Source organism: Antedon bifida, chromosome 3 (assembly GCF_963402885.1).
Source record: "Antedon bifida chromosome 3, ecAntBifi1.1, whole genome shotgun sequence".
In the NCBI taxonomy this organism is placed as follows: Eukaryota; Metazoa; Echinodermata; class Crinoidea; order Comatulida; family Antedonidae; genus Antedon; species Antedon bifida.
In genome coordinates, this window is record NC_136228.1 from 13,233,555 (window position 1) to 13,253,165 (window position 19,611).

The following is a 19,611-nucleotide window of genomic DNA, read 5'->3' on the forward strand; positions in this document are numbered from 1 at the left end:
TTTATTATATTACCAATACTGTATACTTCGCTCAATGAATACATCAACAGAATACATATTTTCTAATAAACTAAAAAACAATTTCATTAATTAATGGTCCTCTATTCAGTCAACTCTGTGGTCCAAAACGTCTCAAGCATTACAATCAGAATACCAGATTTTCTGTAAAACCAGGGAAGAGTGAAATTTACTCTTCCTTCGAAAAACCCAACAAATTCTGCCAACCCAATGGGGTTTCTTTTGTTGAGACCGTTAACTTTAAAATTGATGGCTGAATATTTTAATGAGGTCTAATCAAGATTTAGGGCTGTCATATCTCGTAAAAGGTCAACCTCTCGTGACCCTTGATGACAAAGGTCATCACTTAATCTCCATACACGAACAGTGCCTTCACCATCACCACATGCCAACAGTGACTGCCTGCAACAAAAGGTATACAAGTTTATGAAAGTGTTGCACAGCGTACTATCTACTTATCACCTTAGTTTATGTTACAAAAAAATGATTTACCTGAAAAAACTGTAATTTAATGCAAAAATTGTCAAATTGACTGGAAGTCAATGGGGCTTTGGTTAAATGTAACTTTTTATTTTGTCTTTTTATAAGTGAATTTTTTTCCGTTTTTTTTCTATGGAAGTGAAAAACTTAATCAAAACTGCAAACTGTGCTATTAAAATCTAATTTTATAAATTTACATTTTTTATTATTTTGGGGGACAAAACATCTTTAAAGAAAATGTAATTTTTGGGTATGGATGGAGGTAATGAAACAAAATATCACCTGATATGATTGAATTCCAGAGTGTACACTGGTACCCCTTTTTTATTTATCTCTAAACTCAATACAGGTGAAACCTTGCTCTTCTTAAGATCAAACACTAAAAGCCTGCCCTCTCCAGTTCCAACAGCAAACACAAGTGGACGAACAGGAGACCAACGTGCAGAGAATAAATAACTGTCACCTGGTTCACACACCATTACAGGATGGGACTGTAAAAAACATATAAACATACAGTGTTATCTTTTACTCTGGTAAGGAAAATAAAACAAAGTTAAGTCTGACTTCAACAATTACAGATTTTTCTCACACGGTGCTAGAAAATCTTGATTTGAATTAAATACTATGTTAAATGTAATTTATTCTAGTCCTGAAGTTTAACTGGAAACTGAGGAAATTCAAATTAGGCCCTCTACGGACTCACGGCAGCCAGCAGTGCAGTGCCTACCAAATCAGCACACCGGGAGATGATCCCCTACTTGTTTCGCATGGTATACCAAGTTCTTTAACTTGCACTATATGTAAACGGGACCAACAGCTTTACATCCCATCCGAAGGACGAGGTAATGTGAGTAAAGCTTCTTGCCTAAGGGTACAATTACAGTAGTATGGCACAGATAAGCTTGAACCCATGCTAGTTTGATATCATTACACCATCACTCTTCGGTATATACAGCACCCACCGCGATTCCCTGACTCTCATCCAGAAAGCAACCCGGTTCCAACGTTGCTTAAATTTGGTGATCTAATGAGAACCGGTGTTTCAATGCAGTATGGCCGTACAATATCAGTAGCAGCATAACATATCATAACTTTTTACCTCAAGTACTGAATGTATCCTAGCACAGGAATCTGAGCTACAGGATAAGAACAAGTTATGATGAAATGGAGAACAATGTGAGCTGTAAACAGGACCCCGATGTGCTTGGAATTTAAACGCAACTGGTAGTGATGTTACTAGATCATTACCTAAGAAACAAGATAATTGACAAATATTAAGAAGATACAATGGTGAATTCCGGATTTTAAAATAGGTGGGGAGGGGGGAGTGTGTTGTAAATTTGCTTAACTTGATTTCCTATCTTTTGCATTGTAATTTCTTAAATTTAATACTTGAATCCACCTGCGATAGAGAAGTATACTGTATTTGTAAATAACTATATCAAAGTATACAATATCATGCTCTCAGTACTGACCAATGCAGTAGAGTGGGACTCTAGGCAACAGTACTGTATATTCGTACCAAAGAGACTGATTTCACCACTATATAACTATACCTTCTGTGAAATCTTCAACCATATTGCACTTGTAAAGACCACCAGATTCACTGCCTACAATCATGCTGGATTGATCATCAGGCCAGAATGATAAACATGTCACTAAAATTAATTGAAATGCAAAAATGAAAACAAAAACTGATCTTGAAAACTGTGTGAATACATTGTTTAAATACTGTACTTTATTTGTCACTATCATATACATTAATTGTTAACACAATTAATTGTAAAGTTAGTTTAATTAATAAATATATTTATATATATATACTTAATACAAAACCTTCAACCGCGAAACCTATTTGTAGAGAAAGCTGAATTAGTTACCTCCTAGACTAGCTTGCTTTGTGTCAGACCCCAGACCTCTGGTTGGTCCAGATGAGAGAAACCATCCAGCAGACAATTTCAGCTGATCTTTACCCACGACAAAGTCCCAAATTAACACCTTTCCTTCACTACATACGCTCATTACCTACCAAAATCATGGAGAGACATATTATATCTATTGACACAAACTATTTATCTAACACAGTATTTGAAAAAAATAACAGTCTGATAATAAGACTGAAAGGAAAATGGAAAAATAAACAGTCTACCTTAGCTTTGTTTCTGCTACGAGTAGACTGCTCAATCCAGACTACACTACAAACTCCTTCACGGTGGCTGTCCTCATCCAGGCTAGACGAAGACATAAGTGGTTCACTTTCGCCTAAATCCCAAATCATTACATCACCTTGATAAAATAAATAAAATAAATCTAGTTTTTAATATTTAGCAATATACAAAGATACTCAGAAAACCTCTTGTAAATGATAACCTTTTATTTTTTATCATCTTTGTAGTTTTCATCAAAGGAAATTGATTACATAATTACCACTAAATGTTCCGCCAGCGATCCATGCTGGAAACTTGGGATGAAATGCTAAAGAGTTCACACAACTCTGGAAAAAAAATTTAATGCACCAAATGCAATTTCTGTCATGTTATTAATCCGTCTTCTATTCTCACATCACAAGAATAGCAAATTTATTAAAAATACTTAACTTGTAAAAAAATAGATAACAATGATACTTACCGACACCTCGATGGATGTGTCTGGCTTATCTTGTTTGACTTTTTGACGGTCTAGATTCCAAGTCAACACAAGGCCCTGAGTAAGTAAAAAAATATCTCTAAATTAATAAATTAAACCAATTATTCAGTTTTCCAGCAAACTAACAAATCATTGCCATAAAACCGGTACATGTTCAGGATCAACCAACTATCAGAATTAGTTAGTGGTTAGTGAGTAGAGCGGTTAAGATGGTGGAACCGTAATTATGTAGCCATAACATCGGTAAGGGTTCGATGCTCACTCACTCCATGGTTCTGGTGGTAGAAAGAGTCTTCTCGGATAAGGACTATAAATCGTACATCCAGTGTTACTACACATCTAGCTCATGTGCACTTTAAAGAACCTAGTACATCTTTCGAGACGAGTAAAGGGTTACCCGGTGTACTAGTACACACACACAGCCACTGACCATAACTGGGCCCTGTAGGAGACCAGTCTTTGCATGAAGAGGTCACCCAGTATAAATAAATAATAAACACATAAACATGTACAGTACCTTATGAGTACACCAATCCTGATGGTCTGTCGTGCCATACCCAATTGCTAGGGTTGAACCAATAGCATTCCAGGACAGGGATGTACATTTAAGTTCCTTTACAAGTTCCGTAGCAGTCAACGTGTGAATACAACTCATAGGCAAATCCTCATCCACAGTCGACACATCATACCCTACAAAGCAAAATAAATTGATATTTTTACACTTTTAAAACCTGTTTAAGTTTGTGCAAGTATTAGCTCAGTGTTTTATCTATCATTAAGCAATCTTTTATACTGTCTGTATCTGTCTACATCTGGTGAATATGGGAAAGGAATACAATTCAATCATAAATTGCTCTCATGAATTAAAAAAAAAATCATACTACTTTACAGTCAACCTTTCATAAACATAATACAGTATTGTCTTTCATAAAGATATATTGTCCCCCTGAAAAATTATTTAAAAAAAAGATTACCATCAAATGCATGGCTACGATGAGCTTTATCAAGATATTCCATCACACCAGGCTCTACACGTTTCAGAAATGCCAACAGCGTCTGTAAAAATAATCAAATTAAATTATGTTTTCACCATCATTTCATTTCATAAAAAATATCGCTAAAAATACTGTTTTGGCTTTTAACTAATTATTTTTTACAATTTTATTTTATGTATTTAGGCACATGTGGCCAATGACTACCAATAGTAAATTAATCACTGTCCTATCAGATAGGTGGTAACCCCTGAAAACAGGGGCTATTTTGTGAACCAGTTCACCAGGATAACCCCGTAATCATCTCGAATATGAACTTGGTTCTTTAAAGACAACTGTGTACACTGGACCAACGGTTTATAGTTCTTTATAATCCGAGAAGACTTGTTCCACAATCAGAACTAGGAGTGAGACAGCCTCAAACATATGTTGATATTGTTGGCTCTTTAGTCACGGTAAACGGCACCCCTGCCAACCATTCAACTGAATTCATCGGATCTGTTGATCTACAAGCGTACTTACATCAGGGTTATATTCTGGCATTTTGGCAGCTTCTGAGCTTGTATCTTCTGTTTGAATTCCTACATGAGACTTTGAGACTGACTGAGATGATGCATCATCAGTTTCCATTTCCAATGTCTGTGTAGTTGAATTATGCAAGTTTCTAAAAAAAAAAGAAATATTAAAGTAACAAAAAAAATACAAACAAAAGAAATCAATGTATTAAATTAAATATTAACATAACATCTTAATTAAGAATCATTTGGTGATGTGTTTATTTTCTTCACTTAAAACTCAATGTCCAAATTACTGTAAATATTAAATATTATTATTATAGCACTATATCTATAATCGATTGACATTTGATTAGGTTTCTTTTGTTAAAATTTGTACACTGTAAGTTTTTAATTAAAACTTTCATCGGAATTAAAAGGCATCCATGGATTTACAAATTATATTATTTATACAGTATCCTTGATAGGGTGCTGCTACTGTATTGTCACATCGCCTCTTAGTAAGGTTCAGGTTTCAACCACTGATTAGTATTGCTGTGATATGAACTTAGCGATAAAACAAATCTCAATAGGTGCGAAAATACAGTAGCGCCTCTCTTTAACAGTAGGCTTCTTTACCTTTCCTTTTTCCAGCACGACTTGAATTCAACTCCATCAAGATCTTCATCTACAAATTTTGCCATATTTATAGACGAAAATTTAAATGTAAATATTTTGAAAAAGTAAAGTACTAGGCCCCTACCTAGTTAGGTAGGCGATACCATTGAACATAATTGAAAAAAAAATTAGGCTAAGGTCAATAATAGTCAATTGGTAGCAAAGTATAAATCGTCCAGTGGATGAGCCACTCTCACTCGCCTGTCTAAACTATAAATGTAGGCCTACTACTCCACCATCATGATGGACGGTTGGGCCTAGATAATGGTACAAAGGACTCAAGAGATAAGTCACATTCTAAAGTAGATTGTAAATTTATAATTCAATTATTGTCCCTTCCTTCTTAAAAAAAATCAGAAAAAACAATATTATATTCGACTTCTGAACACTTTGTTTACTTGATGTACTCTTTATTTTGTAACTAACGTAAACATCAAACCAAGGAGGTGTGCGCCACCATTTCCCCAAAACGTGTGGTGGCAGTATTTCATTTCACCACATGTGTTTTTTTATTTGTGTACGCAGCGCTACATGTGTTCCGCGAGTTTTAATTTAGCTAACGAAGGAATGCGAAGAGAAAAACTAGATAGGTAGGCCTAACTACTCTGTTTAAGGTAGCGTACATGAATGGAGATTGAAACTAAACAGTAGTACGTGAAGTTTGCCTGTATTTGAGCCTCACTGGTATATCATATGTATAATTATACTGGTTATTAGAGGCCTAAACTCGGGGAAGGATCTAAATCTCCCTACTCCAATCCAGGAGTTCTTCGACGGACCTAAACTATATTGATTGGGTCGGATTAGAAGAGAAAAGTCAACACGTCGAATACACAACACACGGTTACCACAGAAAAGGTCTAAATTAACGATCCTGCTTACCTTATGCCCTAGGCCTAACCTATTTTTAATTTATCATAAAGTGGATGAGAAGCTATTGAATGTTGGTGGCTTAAGCCAATTGAAGTTCAGCCAGTCGCCCCGGGGAGGAGTGGGGGTAATTCTTAAATATTTCTATATGTATGGGTAGGTTCCGCATTTACGGGGTAAATTTTCGTGGGCCTGGACTGGTAGCACAAGTGTGGGAAAATATGGGAGGTTCAGCATTTATGAGGAATGTTTCCAAGGATTTGGTAGCAACAAGTGTGAGAAAAGACGGGGTGAAATTAGTAGTCCCTGGTGGTTCGTCCTGTGTCAAGATGTAACGATTTATCGCACAATTTTAGAAGGGATTTTAACTAACTGGATGCTATAAAAGGGTCCTACCTTTGAATCAATGAAAACTAGCCACCAGTGTTATCGCAAACTCTGTCGCGAACGGTTCCCCTCGCCTGGAGCTAGTACAAATATTGCACCTTTTCTGGCGTGGCCTTTCTGTCGTCTTGGCAGTTCAAGTCCGTAGTATTTTTACAATACAGGTAACGCAAGTGCCTCATGTCTCAAAGTGACTGCTGCACCCCTACCGCCTGTTTGATTTGTATGCAAATGACCCCCGGGCCAGTCTCCTGTCAATAATGGCACACCAACCATATGTGTAAATTTATTTTTAAATGATAGCATGCGACGTTGCGTGTAATATTTAGGCACTCGACTTATTTTTAAATAACCATACTGATATTTGGTGTTGTGGTTATCGGCACACCATGCATGCAATTCTTGTTTTCTATCGCTAAGAAAGGAGTTGGGTACCGACTTAGTCGCCAGTGTGTGACTGTGTGTGTGAACTAGTACACCGAAGTAACCCCCTGCTCGTCTCGAAAGATGTAATAGGTTCTTTAAAGTGCACATGAGGTGTATACGGTTTATGGTCCTTATCCGATAAGACTTGTTCTACCACCAGAACCATGTACTGTAGTAGGTGAGCCTAGAACCCTTGCCGATGTTATGGCTACATAATTACGGTTTGTCTAATAATGCCTTAAAGAATGGCCTCTGTAATGCCTTGTTTTCCAGTGTCAAAATCGACCATACTTCATGTTACTTCAAACAAATAGAAATAATTGTACTGTAATATTCATTTATTCTTTTGTTCATTCATTTATTCATTCAACTATACAGGCATACCACGTTGAAACACCGGTTCTCGTCAGATCACCAAAGTTAAGCAACGTTGGGCCCGGTTAAAGCTTGGATAGGAGACCATCTAGGAATACCGGGTGCTGTATATGGAGCTGGGGTCCCATTAGGCATTTGAAATCAGCACTGCTGACTGTTATGACAGCCCCTGCATCTAGTATCTGCCTCAGACATATTTAACTATACAATTTATGATCATATTTAACACATACCACAATAAAGTCTTCCATACTACATTACAACCTTGCAAAGGAAGGCTTTGTTCTATCGAAAAGGTTTAACGGAATTAATAATTTAATTCATTTTTATACCTCCCTTATCTACTGTAAAACTCTTCGTTTTCTATTAACAAATGAGGGTCGATCATGCTCTGTCAATATAATAGAAACATTGTAATTTTGATGTCAACATTAACTTTATTCATTCATTCTACAACTACAGTACTGTATTACAAATTCATGTCCACAGAATGATTTTAGCACACAATATCAACACTAAAGCGAACTCTTAGAAATATTTCTTGTATATTGTCAAAAAAGATGAACAATTCCACAAATAGCTGGAAGGCTGAAACTGTAACATTTTTCAATACAAACAGTAGAATTAAATCTTTATTAATTATTAAAGCTAAAACTATCCTTATGCTAATATAAATAATCAAAGTACAGTATTTCTAGCATAAAATAAATAAATGTACAGTAGGCCTATTTCCTTTAATCAGGAATTAAATCTTTTTATTTATTTATTATCCAAAATTATTCATTTGAATTTAACATTACATTCATATGGCCAATGCTATCTCCATTTGGAATATCATACTATTACTTACATTTTTAATTTAAACAATTAAACAATTGAAACATTTAATTGTATTTAATCAAACAAAACAACCAGCCATTGTCATCATTTTCTACAGTAATTGCAATTATAAATCCACACAATACACTTAAATAGGTACACATAAACTGCAGATACAAATTCATACCAAAAAAACTCTCATTCTGATATCAGTCAGTGCATCGAAACGCCTTTTCTTCAAATGATGTTCTACTTCTGAATAAGGTTACATTTTTATTTCATTTTTTTTCTCTCTTTTTTTTTCTCTTTTGTAATATTTTTCCTCAGCTAAATTTATGATGGAATGAGGTCAGTCACAGTAGTAATTCATAATGAAAATTAACACAAAAAAGGTGATTGAAAATAGGCCTAACAGTAAACCTAGCAAAGTAATCCTGAGACGAAGTAGTAGTAGAATTGTAGTGAAAAAAGCAGAGAAGACAACAGATGCATCAACTAGTAAGAAGAAAAACTCTGTTGATACAAAACCTGATGGTGTAACGATAAAAAATAGTGTTGGTAGACCTGGAGCAAAAGGAAGGAAAACAGCAGATGTATCATCTAGTGAGAAGAAAAAAATTGTTGATAAAGATGGCACAAAACCTGATGGCGTAATGTTAAAAAAAAGTATTGGTAGACCTCCAGCAAAAAGAACGAAAACAACAGATTTTTCAAGTAGTAAGAAGAAATACTCTGTTGAGAAAAATGTTACACAACGAGATGGTGTAATGATAACAAATAGTATTGGTAGACCTCAAACAAAAAGAATGAAAACAACAGATTTTTCAAGTAGTAAGAAGAAAAACTCTGTTGATAAAAATGTTACAAAACGAGATGGCCTAATGTTAAAAAAAAGTATTGGTAGACCTCCAGCAAAAAGAACGAAAACAACAGATTTATCAACTAGTAAGAAGAAAAACTCTATTGATAAAAATGTTACAAACCGAGATGGCATAATAAGAAGACATAAAAATGGTCGTTTTAAAGCGAAAGGAAAGAAGACAACAGTTGCATCAACAACTTTTGACAAAAAGGATACAAAGCATGCAATCCAGCAGAGACGAAAAAACAATTCTAGTAAAATAAAACAACCAGCAACATCTCTGAAAAAAAGTTCAACAGTCTCTACCATATTAGGCAATGTTAGTTCCCAAAAAATGATTGGTGACTGTTGGATGGTTGCCAGCAAAGAGACCCAAAACTCTGATTTAAAGCTTTGCCTGCAAAAAAAAGGAAGTAATGGGAAGTTAACACCACACCCACCTTCAGTAAAAAGTAGGAAAAGGCACAATTCTGAAGAAGGATCTGATCAGCCTCTTGAATCTCAACAAGTCTCTGAAGTTGGATGTCATCAGCCGCTTGAATCTCAACAAATGTCTGAAAGAGGATCTGATCATCAGCCACTTGAATCTCAACAAGTCTCTGAAGTTGGTTATAATCAGCCGTTTGAATCTCAACAAATGTCTGGAGGAGGATCTGATCATCAACCCTTTGAATCTCGAGTGACTGAAGATTGGAACATGCAGAATCCAGTTAATCTTGTTAATGCCACTCAGAGGAAAGTTTCCAAAAGAAGGAAACCAAGACTCACCTACACCAAAGAATCAAGGCAAAGATGTGCTAACAATTTAGCAGACCAACACATCAGCCAAGATCAGCTTACAGAAGATAAGTCAACACTTCCTAAGAAGAGAAAAATTTCACAAAGAAAAAGAAATGTTAAAACAGCAAATGTCAAGACTGAAGAGGAATCTGCTGTAGAAAACTTGATGCTAGATATGCATGTCAAGACAGATGATATTTCAAACTGTAGTGTGCGAATTTCAGATTTTATGGTGCAAAACAAGCAGGAATATCTACCACAAGATGATAGTTCTGATAATGTGGTTATAGAAACCAACAGTTCATGTGGAGATGTGGAAATGTTACTTCCAGAATGTATCACTTTTTTACAGAACCAAGAACCTCCAAACAGTATTATGGAAACTGGTGAACCATCTCAGAATGAGGAAATTTTAGAAGACAGCACTTTTGACATTGGATCATTAAATAATGATGATTTTAATAGGTTGTTGAACACGGAAACATTCAAAGAATGTGTTGAGACTGGATTTTGTGATCGTGAATATTCCTGTCAAATATATCCAGAAGAAGGTGAGGTGGACAAACTAGAACATTTGAATGAGACAACTGAAGATTGTGATAATATTCATGAGAGAGATTCTACTTCGGTTCCAGACCAACAGATGTATGACGGATTAGGAAATGTTCTTGTTACCAACATCATCATCTGCCCTTCTGATATGTACATTCTTGATGATGTTGATGGTAAAACTGAACCACACAGTGAAGAAGTTCAGTTTCTAACATTAGATAAAGAAGAAACCTGTGGAACAGTAGAAAGCATTGATAGCAGGCGAAATGGAAAGAATATTGACTGTGAAATTGATGAAACGAAGAAGCAAAACTTCTACCAAGACGCTTTATTTGAATATACAACACATAATTCTATCAAAAAGAATGATGTTCCAAAGAATACAGATTGTCAAAAACTGGATTTAGAAGAATGTTCTTTTGATGAAACCAAAAACCCTGTCCTCGATGAGTGCCAACATGAAACAACAATTGCTTTAGACGAAAACCAAGTTAACCAAGATGGTTATGTTTACAGTGAAATTAATCAAGAAATCATGAAAGAACATGATAGTGTTTGCATGAACGTCAACATTGAATCTTGTGATTTGGAAAATAATGTTCACGAAAAATACAGTAGAAAGGAAGTTATAGATAATTCCATATTTGAAGAAGAAACTGCACAAGAAGATAGAAATGTGGTAGAAGAAATTGGTCCAAGAGACTGCAATCCAGTAGATAATCTGTGTACATTAGAAGACTCTGGAGATATTCAGAAATGTGTACAGACAGATGAAACATCCCAAACTGTTGACAAGAATAATGACAATGAAAGTGATTCCGTGACAGAAAATAAAGACTCTTTCACATCCAAATTTTTGACATCTCCATGTAAACTTTACAGTCTTTTTCTATTGCAAGGTTATAGTTCAGAGGAAAGTGATAATGAACCATCTGAAAAAACAGTAGTCTTAAATAAAGATAATGACAATGATGATGATAATGATGATAGTGTCAGTAGTGATTCTGATGATACTGAGAATGGGAAGGATACAGACAAAACAGAATCAGATGGTGAAAGTTTATGTCAAAGTCCTGCATGTAAGAAACGAAATGACAGGGATAGTGAAGACTGTGATAGGCTGTCACTGTACTGTGACACCAGTGATTTCTTTTCATCGGATGATGATGAAAAATCAGCTAAACGGTGAGGGTATTTTTATGTTGTACATTGAACAATATTACTTAAGAATATTAGTAAAGAATAATGGTTATATGTATATCTTTTAATATTTTAAAAATATGTTCACTAAATTCTAAGCATCTAAAATATTTAACTAAACTTTATTATTTTTTTAGGGAGAATATTGCGAAAAAGAAGTCTAGCCTTGATACAAACAGTGATAGGAATGTCAAAAACCTGAATGAGCCAACCCAAAAACAAACCACTCGCACAGATTCTGCTTCAGCAGCTGCAACTTCGCTGACACGACAGGAAAACTCACAAACAAAACAAGCTGTGAAACTTCAAAACCAGACATCACATGCAAGAAGAGTCATTGACATTCGATCAAAGCATGTTGGCTCACAACCATTTAAAACTGTTGGTTATGCTTTGTCATGTAATGATGTCAAATATCCACTATTGAATTACACTCCACGGCATGCATTCCCAGATTACTATTCGTATACATATCCAGGAAAGTATGTGCCAGAGAAATCCTGTAAGGCATCAGAATTGGGTGTTCAGCTGAGGAATCCGAAACTTCCTCTGTCATATCCTCGGAGAGAATGTATGAGAAATGTTGTGTCTCCAAGAGAAGAATATATTAAAGTAAGGTTTTCATTTTTATAGTATATTTGTTTCAATCAACGGGACACCCTTGGCTGGAAAAGTCTCATTACAGAGTCGGTTGGACTATGCCAAAATAATATTTGTTTAATCAATGCTAATCCATGAGGTATAGTCTGCATTTACAATTTTCGCACCCCAGACAGCAACCAGCCTTCGACTGTAATGAGCAGTATAATCATTGACTATCTTGTATTTTGCATTCTATTTGTTTATTTAGCATGTTCTCCATTCAAACCGTCGAGTTATTGTGAGTAGTGGGGCACGTCGTTTAATTCTAAACCTAGTTAACAAGGGTATGTTGGTAGAAGCATGGAGGGAGATTGTTCGTCATGGTTTGTATCAAGAAATAAACATCAAATGTCTTGAAGATATGGCAAGAAATGGATGTTTAATGAAATCAGATGATGCTTGGCAGGTGAGCAGGCGGCTATATTTCTTTTCATACATGGGTTGAAGACCCCTCATGAAACGTCAAAATAAACATGAATATTCATTAGTCATATACATAAGGTGTGAAATAAGAATTGAGCTAATTACCATTCTCTACTGCAAACGCTTTCTGTCGAGCCGTCTGTGTAGTCGAGTGGATTAGACTACGGACTCTACATGTTGATGGATGGGGTTCGAATCCCATGAGCAACTTCTTTTTACTTTATAGTAAGATAGAGATTACTTAGAGAGTTACGTTTAGTTATATTTAGGAAGTAGTTTGGCTATCTTTCACATAAAGGGTCCCCAACTTATATACGAAAAAAATCTAGAGCAGGGGTAGGTCCCTAAATTAATAAATAAATTTATAAATCCACTAAATTTCCCAAATTGTAATGCAAAAGATAGGACATCAAATTAAGCTCTTCATTTCACCATATGTAGATTTTTAAAAGAGTACTACTATGTTTTAACACGTTTTTTTTTATATATGATTTTGAAGATGGTGATGGAAATTCTATCAAAACTAAGGTTTATTATAACTTATAATCTTCAAGCTCTTTGTTTACAACTTATCAAGCTTTTATGCGACATAAACGACACTAAAAGGTAAGTTTATTTTAAATCATTCTGGGGAGATCACATGATTTTTAAATGAAGTCATTGTTGTCCCAATATAGAAATTCTGGCAAAGTACCGAATTATTGAATACTATGTAAAGCTCTGTCTACACTATCAAACTAGTTTGACAAAAAAAGGGTGATGTGCCCAAATATGGTAGTGATATGACATCATCATGTCCATATATGGGCACATCATATTTTGTTGTCACATAAAGTTTGATAGTGTATACAGAACCTGAGATGAAAACTAATCTACAATAATATACAAAAAAGTCAAATAATTTTTTACTTTTTCTATCCACTTGACAAATAGCCTTCATTGCTCCTGATAAAGTGTTTATTTATGTATAATTTTCTTTCACCATTTTTAATACCGGTTGGAGCCAATTTAGTTCAACAAATCTTGCTGGCAAAACCTGCTTTGCGAGAAAAATGTCTGAGATTTAGAACCCTAAAAAAATGTTTGTCCTTGTGTTGTTGAGTGTCTGGATAAAGGCTTACGATACAAACAAGTTATTATTTGGAATATGTTTTTTATTTGTTTCAGAGCAATTGTAATTTTTGATCAAATGCAGTTTCAATTAAATGGTTTTGTTTCCATGGATATACTCGATCAATTACTGTCTGGGCTATTGGCCACATCTGAGTGGGAAACAGCAAAACGGGTTGTTTGTAGGCTTCTGCAAAATGGACTGAGGGTAATTATTATTATACAAATAATGAATGAATGAGTGCGATGGTACAAATAATTTCATGAGGTGAAATTATTTGTTCCATCGCATGAATATAAAATCATTCATTATTTGTTTTATATAACATCTAAGTAGATTTTTTGTCATTGCCATTGATCTCATCTTGTTGTGAAGGATAGATCGCGTCGTGCACGTTGCTGCTGGTGGTGATGGTACTGCTATAGGATCTCATGCAGATTTTTTTTCCGTATGCGAGAAGATTTTTTTTTACACAAAAAATGGAAAAGTAGTACTATTACATGCCATGTTAGCCACAATCGTCCAATCAAATGACAGGAATTTATTTAAGTGTTATATAGAATGATATATGTACTTCACACTAGGACCCTATTTTCACTTTGATGCTAATTTATTTTATTAATTTTTGTCCATATTGTAATTGTTTGTTTTCTTTTTTTATGCAGCCTAAAGAATATGTAGTAGGTAAAATATTGCACAAGTTGTATTACGATTTTGACAGTCAAAGCATTTTTGAACTCCTTAAACAGGTAAAAAACTGTATATTGTGATTCCCAGTCATTCTTCATTTTAAGAAAACAGATATAAACATAACAGACACCATTATTATTGGTAACTGAACAAGATTTCACTCCAACAAACATCTTTAAGCTCTGTCTGAATTATCAAAATAGTTTTACAAAAAAAAGTGCCCAACCATTTTTTTTTCACATAAAGTTTGATAGTGTGAGACTGCCAGATATAAGACCTTAAATAATAGTAAAGTCTGGTTCTCTGAAGAATGAAAATAAAAATAAGCACACTTTTTACCTACCGAAAATAAAACGTTTTCATTTCATTTCATATGATACAACAATTTTACAGTCTAAAGCTCTGTCTTTTTTTTAATGGCCTAGCTTCCCTGCCATCATTCGTCAATGATTTACGATGGATAAATAATTAATGTTTTGTATTCGTTGAATGGAGAAAATATTTCATTTGTTGAAAAATTGACTGTTCTATTTAACTCAGCTCCGAAAAGTCAATTCAACTGATGAATATTACTTATTTCGTAAATTTCAGCTTGAAAAATTTGGTATGAAGAGAAAACATCTTGTATTCCAGGATGCACTGCATCTATTGAGAAAATTGGTGCTGGATAAAAATTACAGTCATCGTAGTACCTCATTGAAAAGGTAACATCAACCTAATTTGTTTGTTTGTAATATTTATTACTATCCATAAATACACAATACAATACAATTTGAAATTTCCAACATTATACAAAAACTAAATAATTATACATTATGGTATAGCAGAGGATAACCCTTTAAGCTGGGGAAGCTTGTTTCAGAAGAGGTCCTCAACAATTATTAAATGAACATCTAAACACTTGATTAACAACATAAAAAAAACATAGAAAGATATGACTTAGTTATACAGTATACTACAATTTAAATTACTTTAATTAATAGATAAAATAACAATATAGTATTTTTGATGAAACAAATAGTTATCATTGAAAAACAATCACATAAAAACATTAACACACAATACAGGGAAAAACGAGATGGGTATCTACCATGTGACAAGAATCTCTGTTTCTTCTAGTACAACATACCGACGTTTTTAAAAATGTTTAATCAAATATATTGGCATCATTAAAGATGTATTGTACCCCCCAAAACATGAAAAATTAAGATTAATAAAAAAAAAGACTTTAAATAGTTTTAATAAAGTTAATCACTTCCGTAAAAACAAATAATTTAACCGGTTAAATTCATCCAAAAACTCATTGGCTTCCAGTCAGTTTTTCAGGTATATACATTTTTTTTTTTTTCGATCCAATTTTTGGTCAAAGTGGATAACTATTATATGACATTAAAATGGCATGTTCAACGAAAACATTTAAAATTATTTTTAATTATGTATCTTTAAATGTTCTTGGGTTGGGTAAGGTTTCCATGATTTGACAATTTCAAAGCTGTACTCTAGATATAAAGAGTGTGACATGACAAACAATATAACAATACAATATTTACATAGTAATACTTTTCTATGCTTTTTTAAACTAGAAATCCAGAAATGATGAAACTTGTGGAGCCACAGAATTTAAAAGAGCTTGTGGATGCTATATGGGTAACGTTCATTTTTAAAATTATAGAAATAAAATCACAATTTTAATTATGCACTAATGGCCAATTTACACAGACGAGCACAGACGGTTTGTATCTAACCTAAGCGGAAAACACCGGCCTGCTCCGCGTTTTGTGTAAAGGTCATAAGAAATTACATATATTCCATATTCTTTTATCATTGCTATCTGTTTTAATTATAGAACACTAAATGCCAAGCTATTAAAAAAAAACTGCTATAATTACTTGATTTTATTTTGTGGTATTGTGGGGTTTAAGCCATAATAATATTTTTTCACTTTTTACATCAAAACATAATCTTGAAGAATATAACATCCAAGACCAGCCTTTATGTGAAAATAAAATTTTGATGATAAAAATGAATGACAATGCATCACCTAATGTTTATTTGTCGTCGTCGTCATCCTGTGAGTCATGACTGACCCTTTGTGCTCCTGCTTATGATGACATTCCACCCATCTCTATCCTGAGCATAGCGAGAAGCTGTGCACACATCCAATCCTGTGATCTCTCTAATACCATCAGTCCATCTTATCTTCTGTCTACCACGTTTTCGCTTGCCTTCTACATGACCTTGTGCAATTATCTTTTCCAGGTTGTCACCTTCTCTCCTGGCAATGTGACCAAAGTACTGAAGTTTGATCTTATCAACCTTCTGGCATAGGTTGACTCTGCTTCCAATCTGGTTGTTAACAAATTCATTTGACTTATGCTCCTTCCACGATATCCTCAACAATCTCCTCCAACACCACATTTCAAAAGCTTTGATCTTCTTTCTATCCGCAGCTCCAAGAGCCCATGTCTCAGATCCATAAGTGGCAATCGGAAATACCAATGCATTCATGATATGAATCTTTGTGTTTCTTGAGACCCCTCTATCCTTCCAAATGTTGGTAAGACCTATTGTGGATGTTCTAGCCATAGCGAGACGACGTTTTATTTCCTCTGAGCTTCCTCCAGTGTCAACAATCAGGGAGCCAAGAAAGTTGAAGGTGTTGACTACTTCTATGTCCTCTCCATCTGCTTGAATGCGATGTTCATTCTCATTCTTCCGTTTATTTGTAGGATTGTCCAAATGGTATGCATGTTGGTCGAATGTGCGTTGAATTCTTTGTGGCCTGGTCACCCGAGGCATGTTGTTCCCCTGTGTTACAGCAAGAAATATGTGGTTATGTGACGAAAAATTCTGATTTTCAAATTAAAGTATTTGCTGATTTTATTAGCGAATTGGATAAAGCATCCAAAGTTAGTAAGTATCGCTAAAGCTGACTGGTAATTTTTTGTTTGTTTTTTTTCTGTCTTTATTTGTTGTTTTTCACTAAAGTAACAATACAAATCAATAGCTCAAAATTAACGCAAGTTCTGTTTGATAATAAAAAGATTATCGTGTTATATCGTAAATAGCTTTTATTTAAAAAGTATACTTTGGATTAATACAGTATATTGTTTGATGGTTTGCATGGCGAAATAAATTTGTTGATATAAAGTTTGCAGTATATAGCTTTGAAAAGAATTGTTGAGTTTCTCAATGTTTCGATCAAATATATTTTGATCGTCCTCATGAGTGAGAATAATACTTTGGAGTTCAATCATAGTTTATGTCAAACACAAATTATTTTTATTTTTGGCACTGAACAATATATATATAAATTATGTAGTAGAGCTGTAGCTTGGTGGTTAACATGCTTGCCTTCCAATCCCAAGTGCCAGGGTTGTAACTCACAACTATTTTAACTCCACTCCCCAAGCCTCAAATGAGGTTTATAATCATGATAAATTATAAAATAGTTGCCGTCCTGTAATGGGTGAAAAAAATGAATATACATTATATTGTCTTGCAGGCACAGTGGTCCGTAAGGCAAGTATTGAACTTTTAAATGGTCTTTTATTAGAAGCACTAGCTTTGGGTAATAAAGGTCTTGCGATTCAAATAATCTTCCCATCTATGGAATCCCGCTGCATACTGATTCATGACAGAGGCTTGTCTTGTCTGATAGATGTCCTATGGAATGCTGGGACGAGAAAATGGCCTGTTGCTCGACGTCTTTTTGATTCAAGATCCGGTATTTATTTTAGCAAGCACAAAGTCGGGCCTTTTGAAGTGCTAATTCACGAAACGTCAACCAGTGCCGAGATATACTTCACGATTGAGAAGTTGCTATTTTCGCATCAATGTTTGTTCCATAAGAAAACATGTTTTTACAACGTGCGGGTGATCATTCGACGTGCAACACAACAACCGAAAGGGTTGAATCAAATCAAATTGAAGTATGATTGTATAAACAGAGTTACCGACATCATTGAAAATAGTTTTCAGCCGCCGTTGAAGATTAACCGGATTTATCCGTCTACAGATTCCTCGTCGCAAGACGTCATCATTGTATCGTACAATTCCATACATACATGGTTAGTGTCCAAAGGTTTTAAAATAAACCGGTCATACACAGATAGACATAGCTAGGAGGTGAATTTACATACATGGTTAGTGTCCAAAGGTTTTAAAATAAACCGGTCATACACAGACAGACATAGCTAGGAGGTGAATTTCACAAAATTGTTGTGAAAAATAGGTTATACTGTAGTGTATTCCACTAATTTACTTGGATATACAACATTTTAAAGATTTTTTTTAATAAAAAACATTTTTATTAGTTAATTAGACCGGTTTATCTAGTTTTTGTTTTAGAAGAAGACGTCATCATTGTATCGTACAATTCCATACATACATGGTTAGTGTCCAAAGGTTTTAAAATAAACCGGTCATACACAGATAGACATAGCTAGGAGGTGAATTTACATACATGGTTAGTGTCCAAAGGTTTTAAAATAAACCGGTCATACACAGACAGACATAGCTAGGAGGTGAATTTCACAAAATTGTTGTGAAAAATAGGTTATACTGTAGTGTATTCCACTAATTTACTTGGATATACAACATTTTAAAGATTTTTTTAATAAAAAACATTTTTATTAGTTAATTAGACCGGTTTATCTAGTTTTTGTTTTAGAAGATATGTTTTAAATTATGTTATTTCACTAAAAAAAATTGACCAAAGTGTAAAATTTTAACTATATAGTAAATGTATATCTATACCATAAAACATTCCATAAAAGCAATAAACACTGCAGTTTCACAACGTGTATGATATTTTATAATGATGTTTTAGAATAGTTATATATTTTACATTATCTGACAAAGATATATATATATAAATATAAATATAAAGTTTATTTCTTTTATGAAACTAGGATATAGGTGGTAATGTGTTTATATTTGTTTAGTTTATGTTTTCAGAAGATATTTTTCAACCATACTTGAACGCAGTATTTTTTTGGGTAAATATGTTTTGAAAGAAAGTTTGTTTTCGTTTATTTTAAATTAAGTTAACATTTGGTATTGAGTTTTGTTGATTTATATTTTAGAGGTTATAATGTTAAAATTTACTAACACAAATGTTTGAACCAAATAAACTGTTTTAATTGGTAGCAGCCTTTATTTATTATT

At 34.1% G+C, this 19,611-nt stretch overlaps 2 protein-coding genes and 1 pseudogene across 4 annotated transcripts; 2 read left to right on the forward strand and 1 right to left on the reverse strand.

Moving 5' to 3' along the window:
* Positions 1 to 19: 19 nt before the first annotated feature.
* On the reverse strand, positions 20 to 5,748 carry LOC144837246 (cytoplasmic dynein 2 intermediate chain 2-like). Of its 3 annotated transcripts, XM_078692280.1 has the most exons (13): positions 5,735 to 5,748; positions 5,270 to 5,318; positions 4,659 to 4,800; positions 4,119 to 4,200; positions 3,662 to 3,834; positions 3,127 to 3,201; positions 2,926 to 2,992; positions 2,648 to 2,784; positions 2,379 to 2,523; positions 2,055 to 2,156; positions 1,598 to 1,746; positions 781 to 989; positions 20 to 420 (listed from the first exon to the last, which is right to left on the reverse strand). In XM_078692280.1, the coding sequence occupies exons 3-13, from the start codon at positions 4,764 to 4,766 to the stop codon at positions 291 to 293; spliced, it is 1,377 nt and encodes a 458-aa protein (XP_078548406.1). In that variant the 5' UTR covers positions 4,767 to 4,800; positions 5,270 to 5,318; positions 5,735 to 5,748; the 3' UTR covers positions 20 to 290. The 3 variants fall into 3 exon arrangements, with proteins under 3 accessions (XP_078548406.1, XP_078548407.1, XP_078548405.1); XM_078692281.1 differs by lacking the exon at positions 5,735 to 5,748 and having other exon boundaries at positions 1,598 to 1,629; positions 5,270 to 5,724; XM_078692279.1 differs by lacking the exon at positions 5,735 to 5,748 and having other exon boundaries at positions 5,270 to 5,722.
* A 102-nt stretch (positions 5,749 to 5,850) lies between these two features.
* Positions 5,851 to 19,611, forward strand: LOC144838588 (uncharacterized). The gene is made up of 12 exons (XM_078694008.1): positions 5,851 to 5,992; positions 8,510 to 11,561; positions 11,714 to 12,188; positions 12,427 to 12,624; positions 13,141 to 13,247; positions 13,809 to 13,959; positions 14,418 to 14,501; positions 15,034 to 15,146; positions 16,026 to 16,089; positions 17,172 to 17,355; positions 17,948 to 18,512; positions 19,389 to 19,611. The coding sequence occupies exons 2-12, from the start codon at positions 8,554 to 8,556 to the stop codon at positions 19,423 to 19,425; spliced, it is 4,986 nt and encodes a 1,661-aa protein (XP_078550134.1). The 5' UTR covers positions 5,851 to 5,992; positions 8,510 to 8,553; the 3' UTR covers positions 19,426 to 19,611.
* On the forward strand, positions 7,359 to 7,476 carry LOC144838892 (5S ribosomal RNA; annotated as a pseudogene).

Bases quoted from the DNA above. Each gene is read 5' to 3' on its own strand.
- LOC144837246 (XM_078692279.1), bottom strand. From the start codon at position 5,334: ATGGCAAAATTTGTAGATGAAGATCTTGATGGAGTTGAATTCAAGTCG. The intron at 3,835-4,118 runs GTAATCTTTTTT...TTTGCTTTGTAG, and splicing joins TCGTAGCCATGCATTTGATG to GGTATGATGTGTCGACTGTG. The intron at 2,993-3,126 runs GTAAGTATCATT...TTTTTTTTCCAG, and splicing joins ACACATCCATCGAGGTGTCG to AGTTGTGTGAACTCTTTAGC.
- LOC144838588 (XM_078694008.1), top strand. From the start codon at position 8,554: ATGAAAATTAACACAAAAAAGGTGATTGAAAATAGGCCTAACAGTAAA. The intron at 14,502-15,033 runs GTAAAAAACTGT...CGTAAATTTCAG, and splicing joins TTTTTGAACTCCTTAAACAG to CTTGAAAAATTTGGTATGAA. The intron at 15,147-16,025 runs GTAACATCAACC...TTTTTAAACTAG, and splicing joins CGTAGTACCTCATTGAAAAG to AAATCCAGAAATGATGAAAC.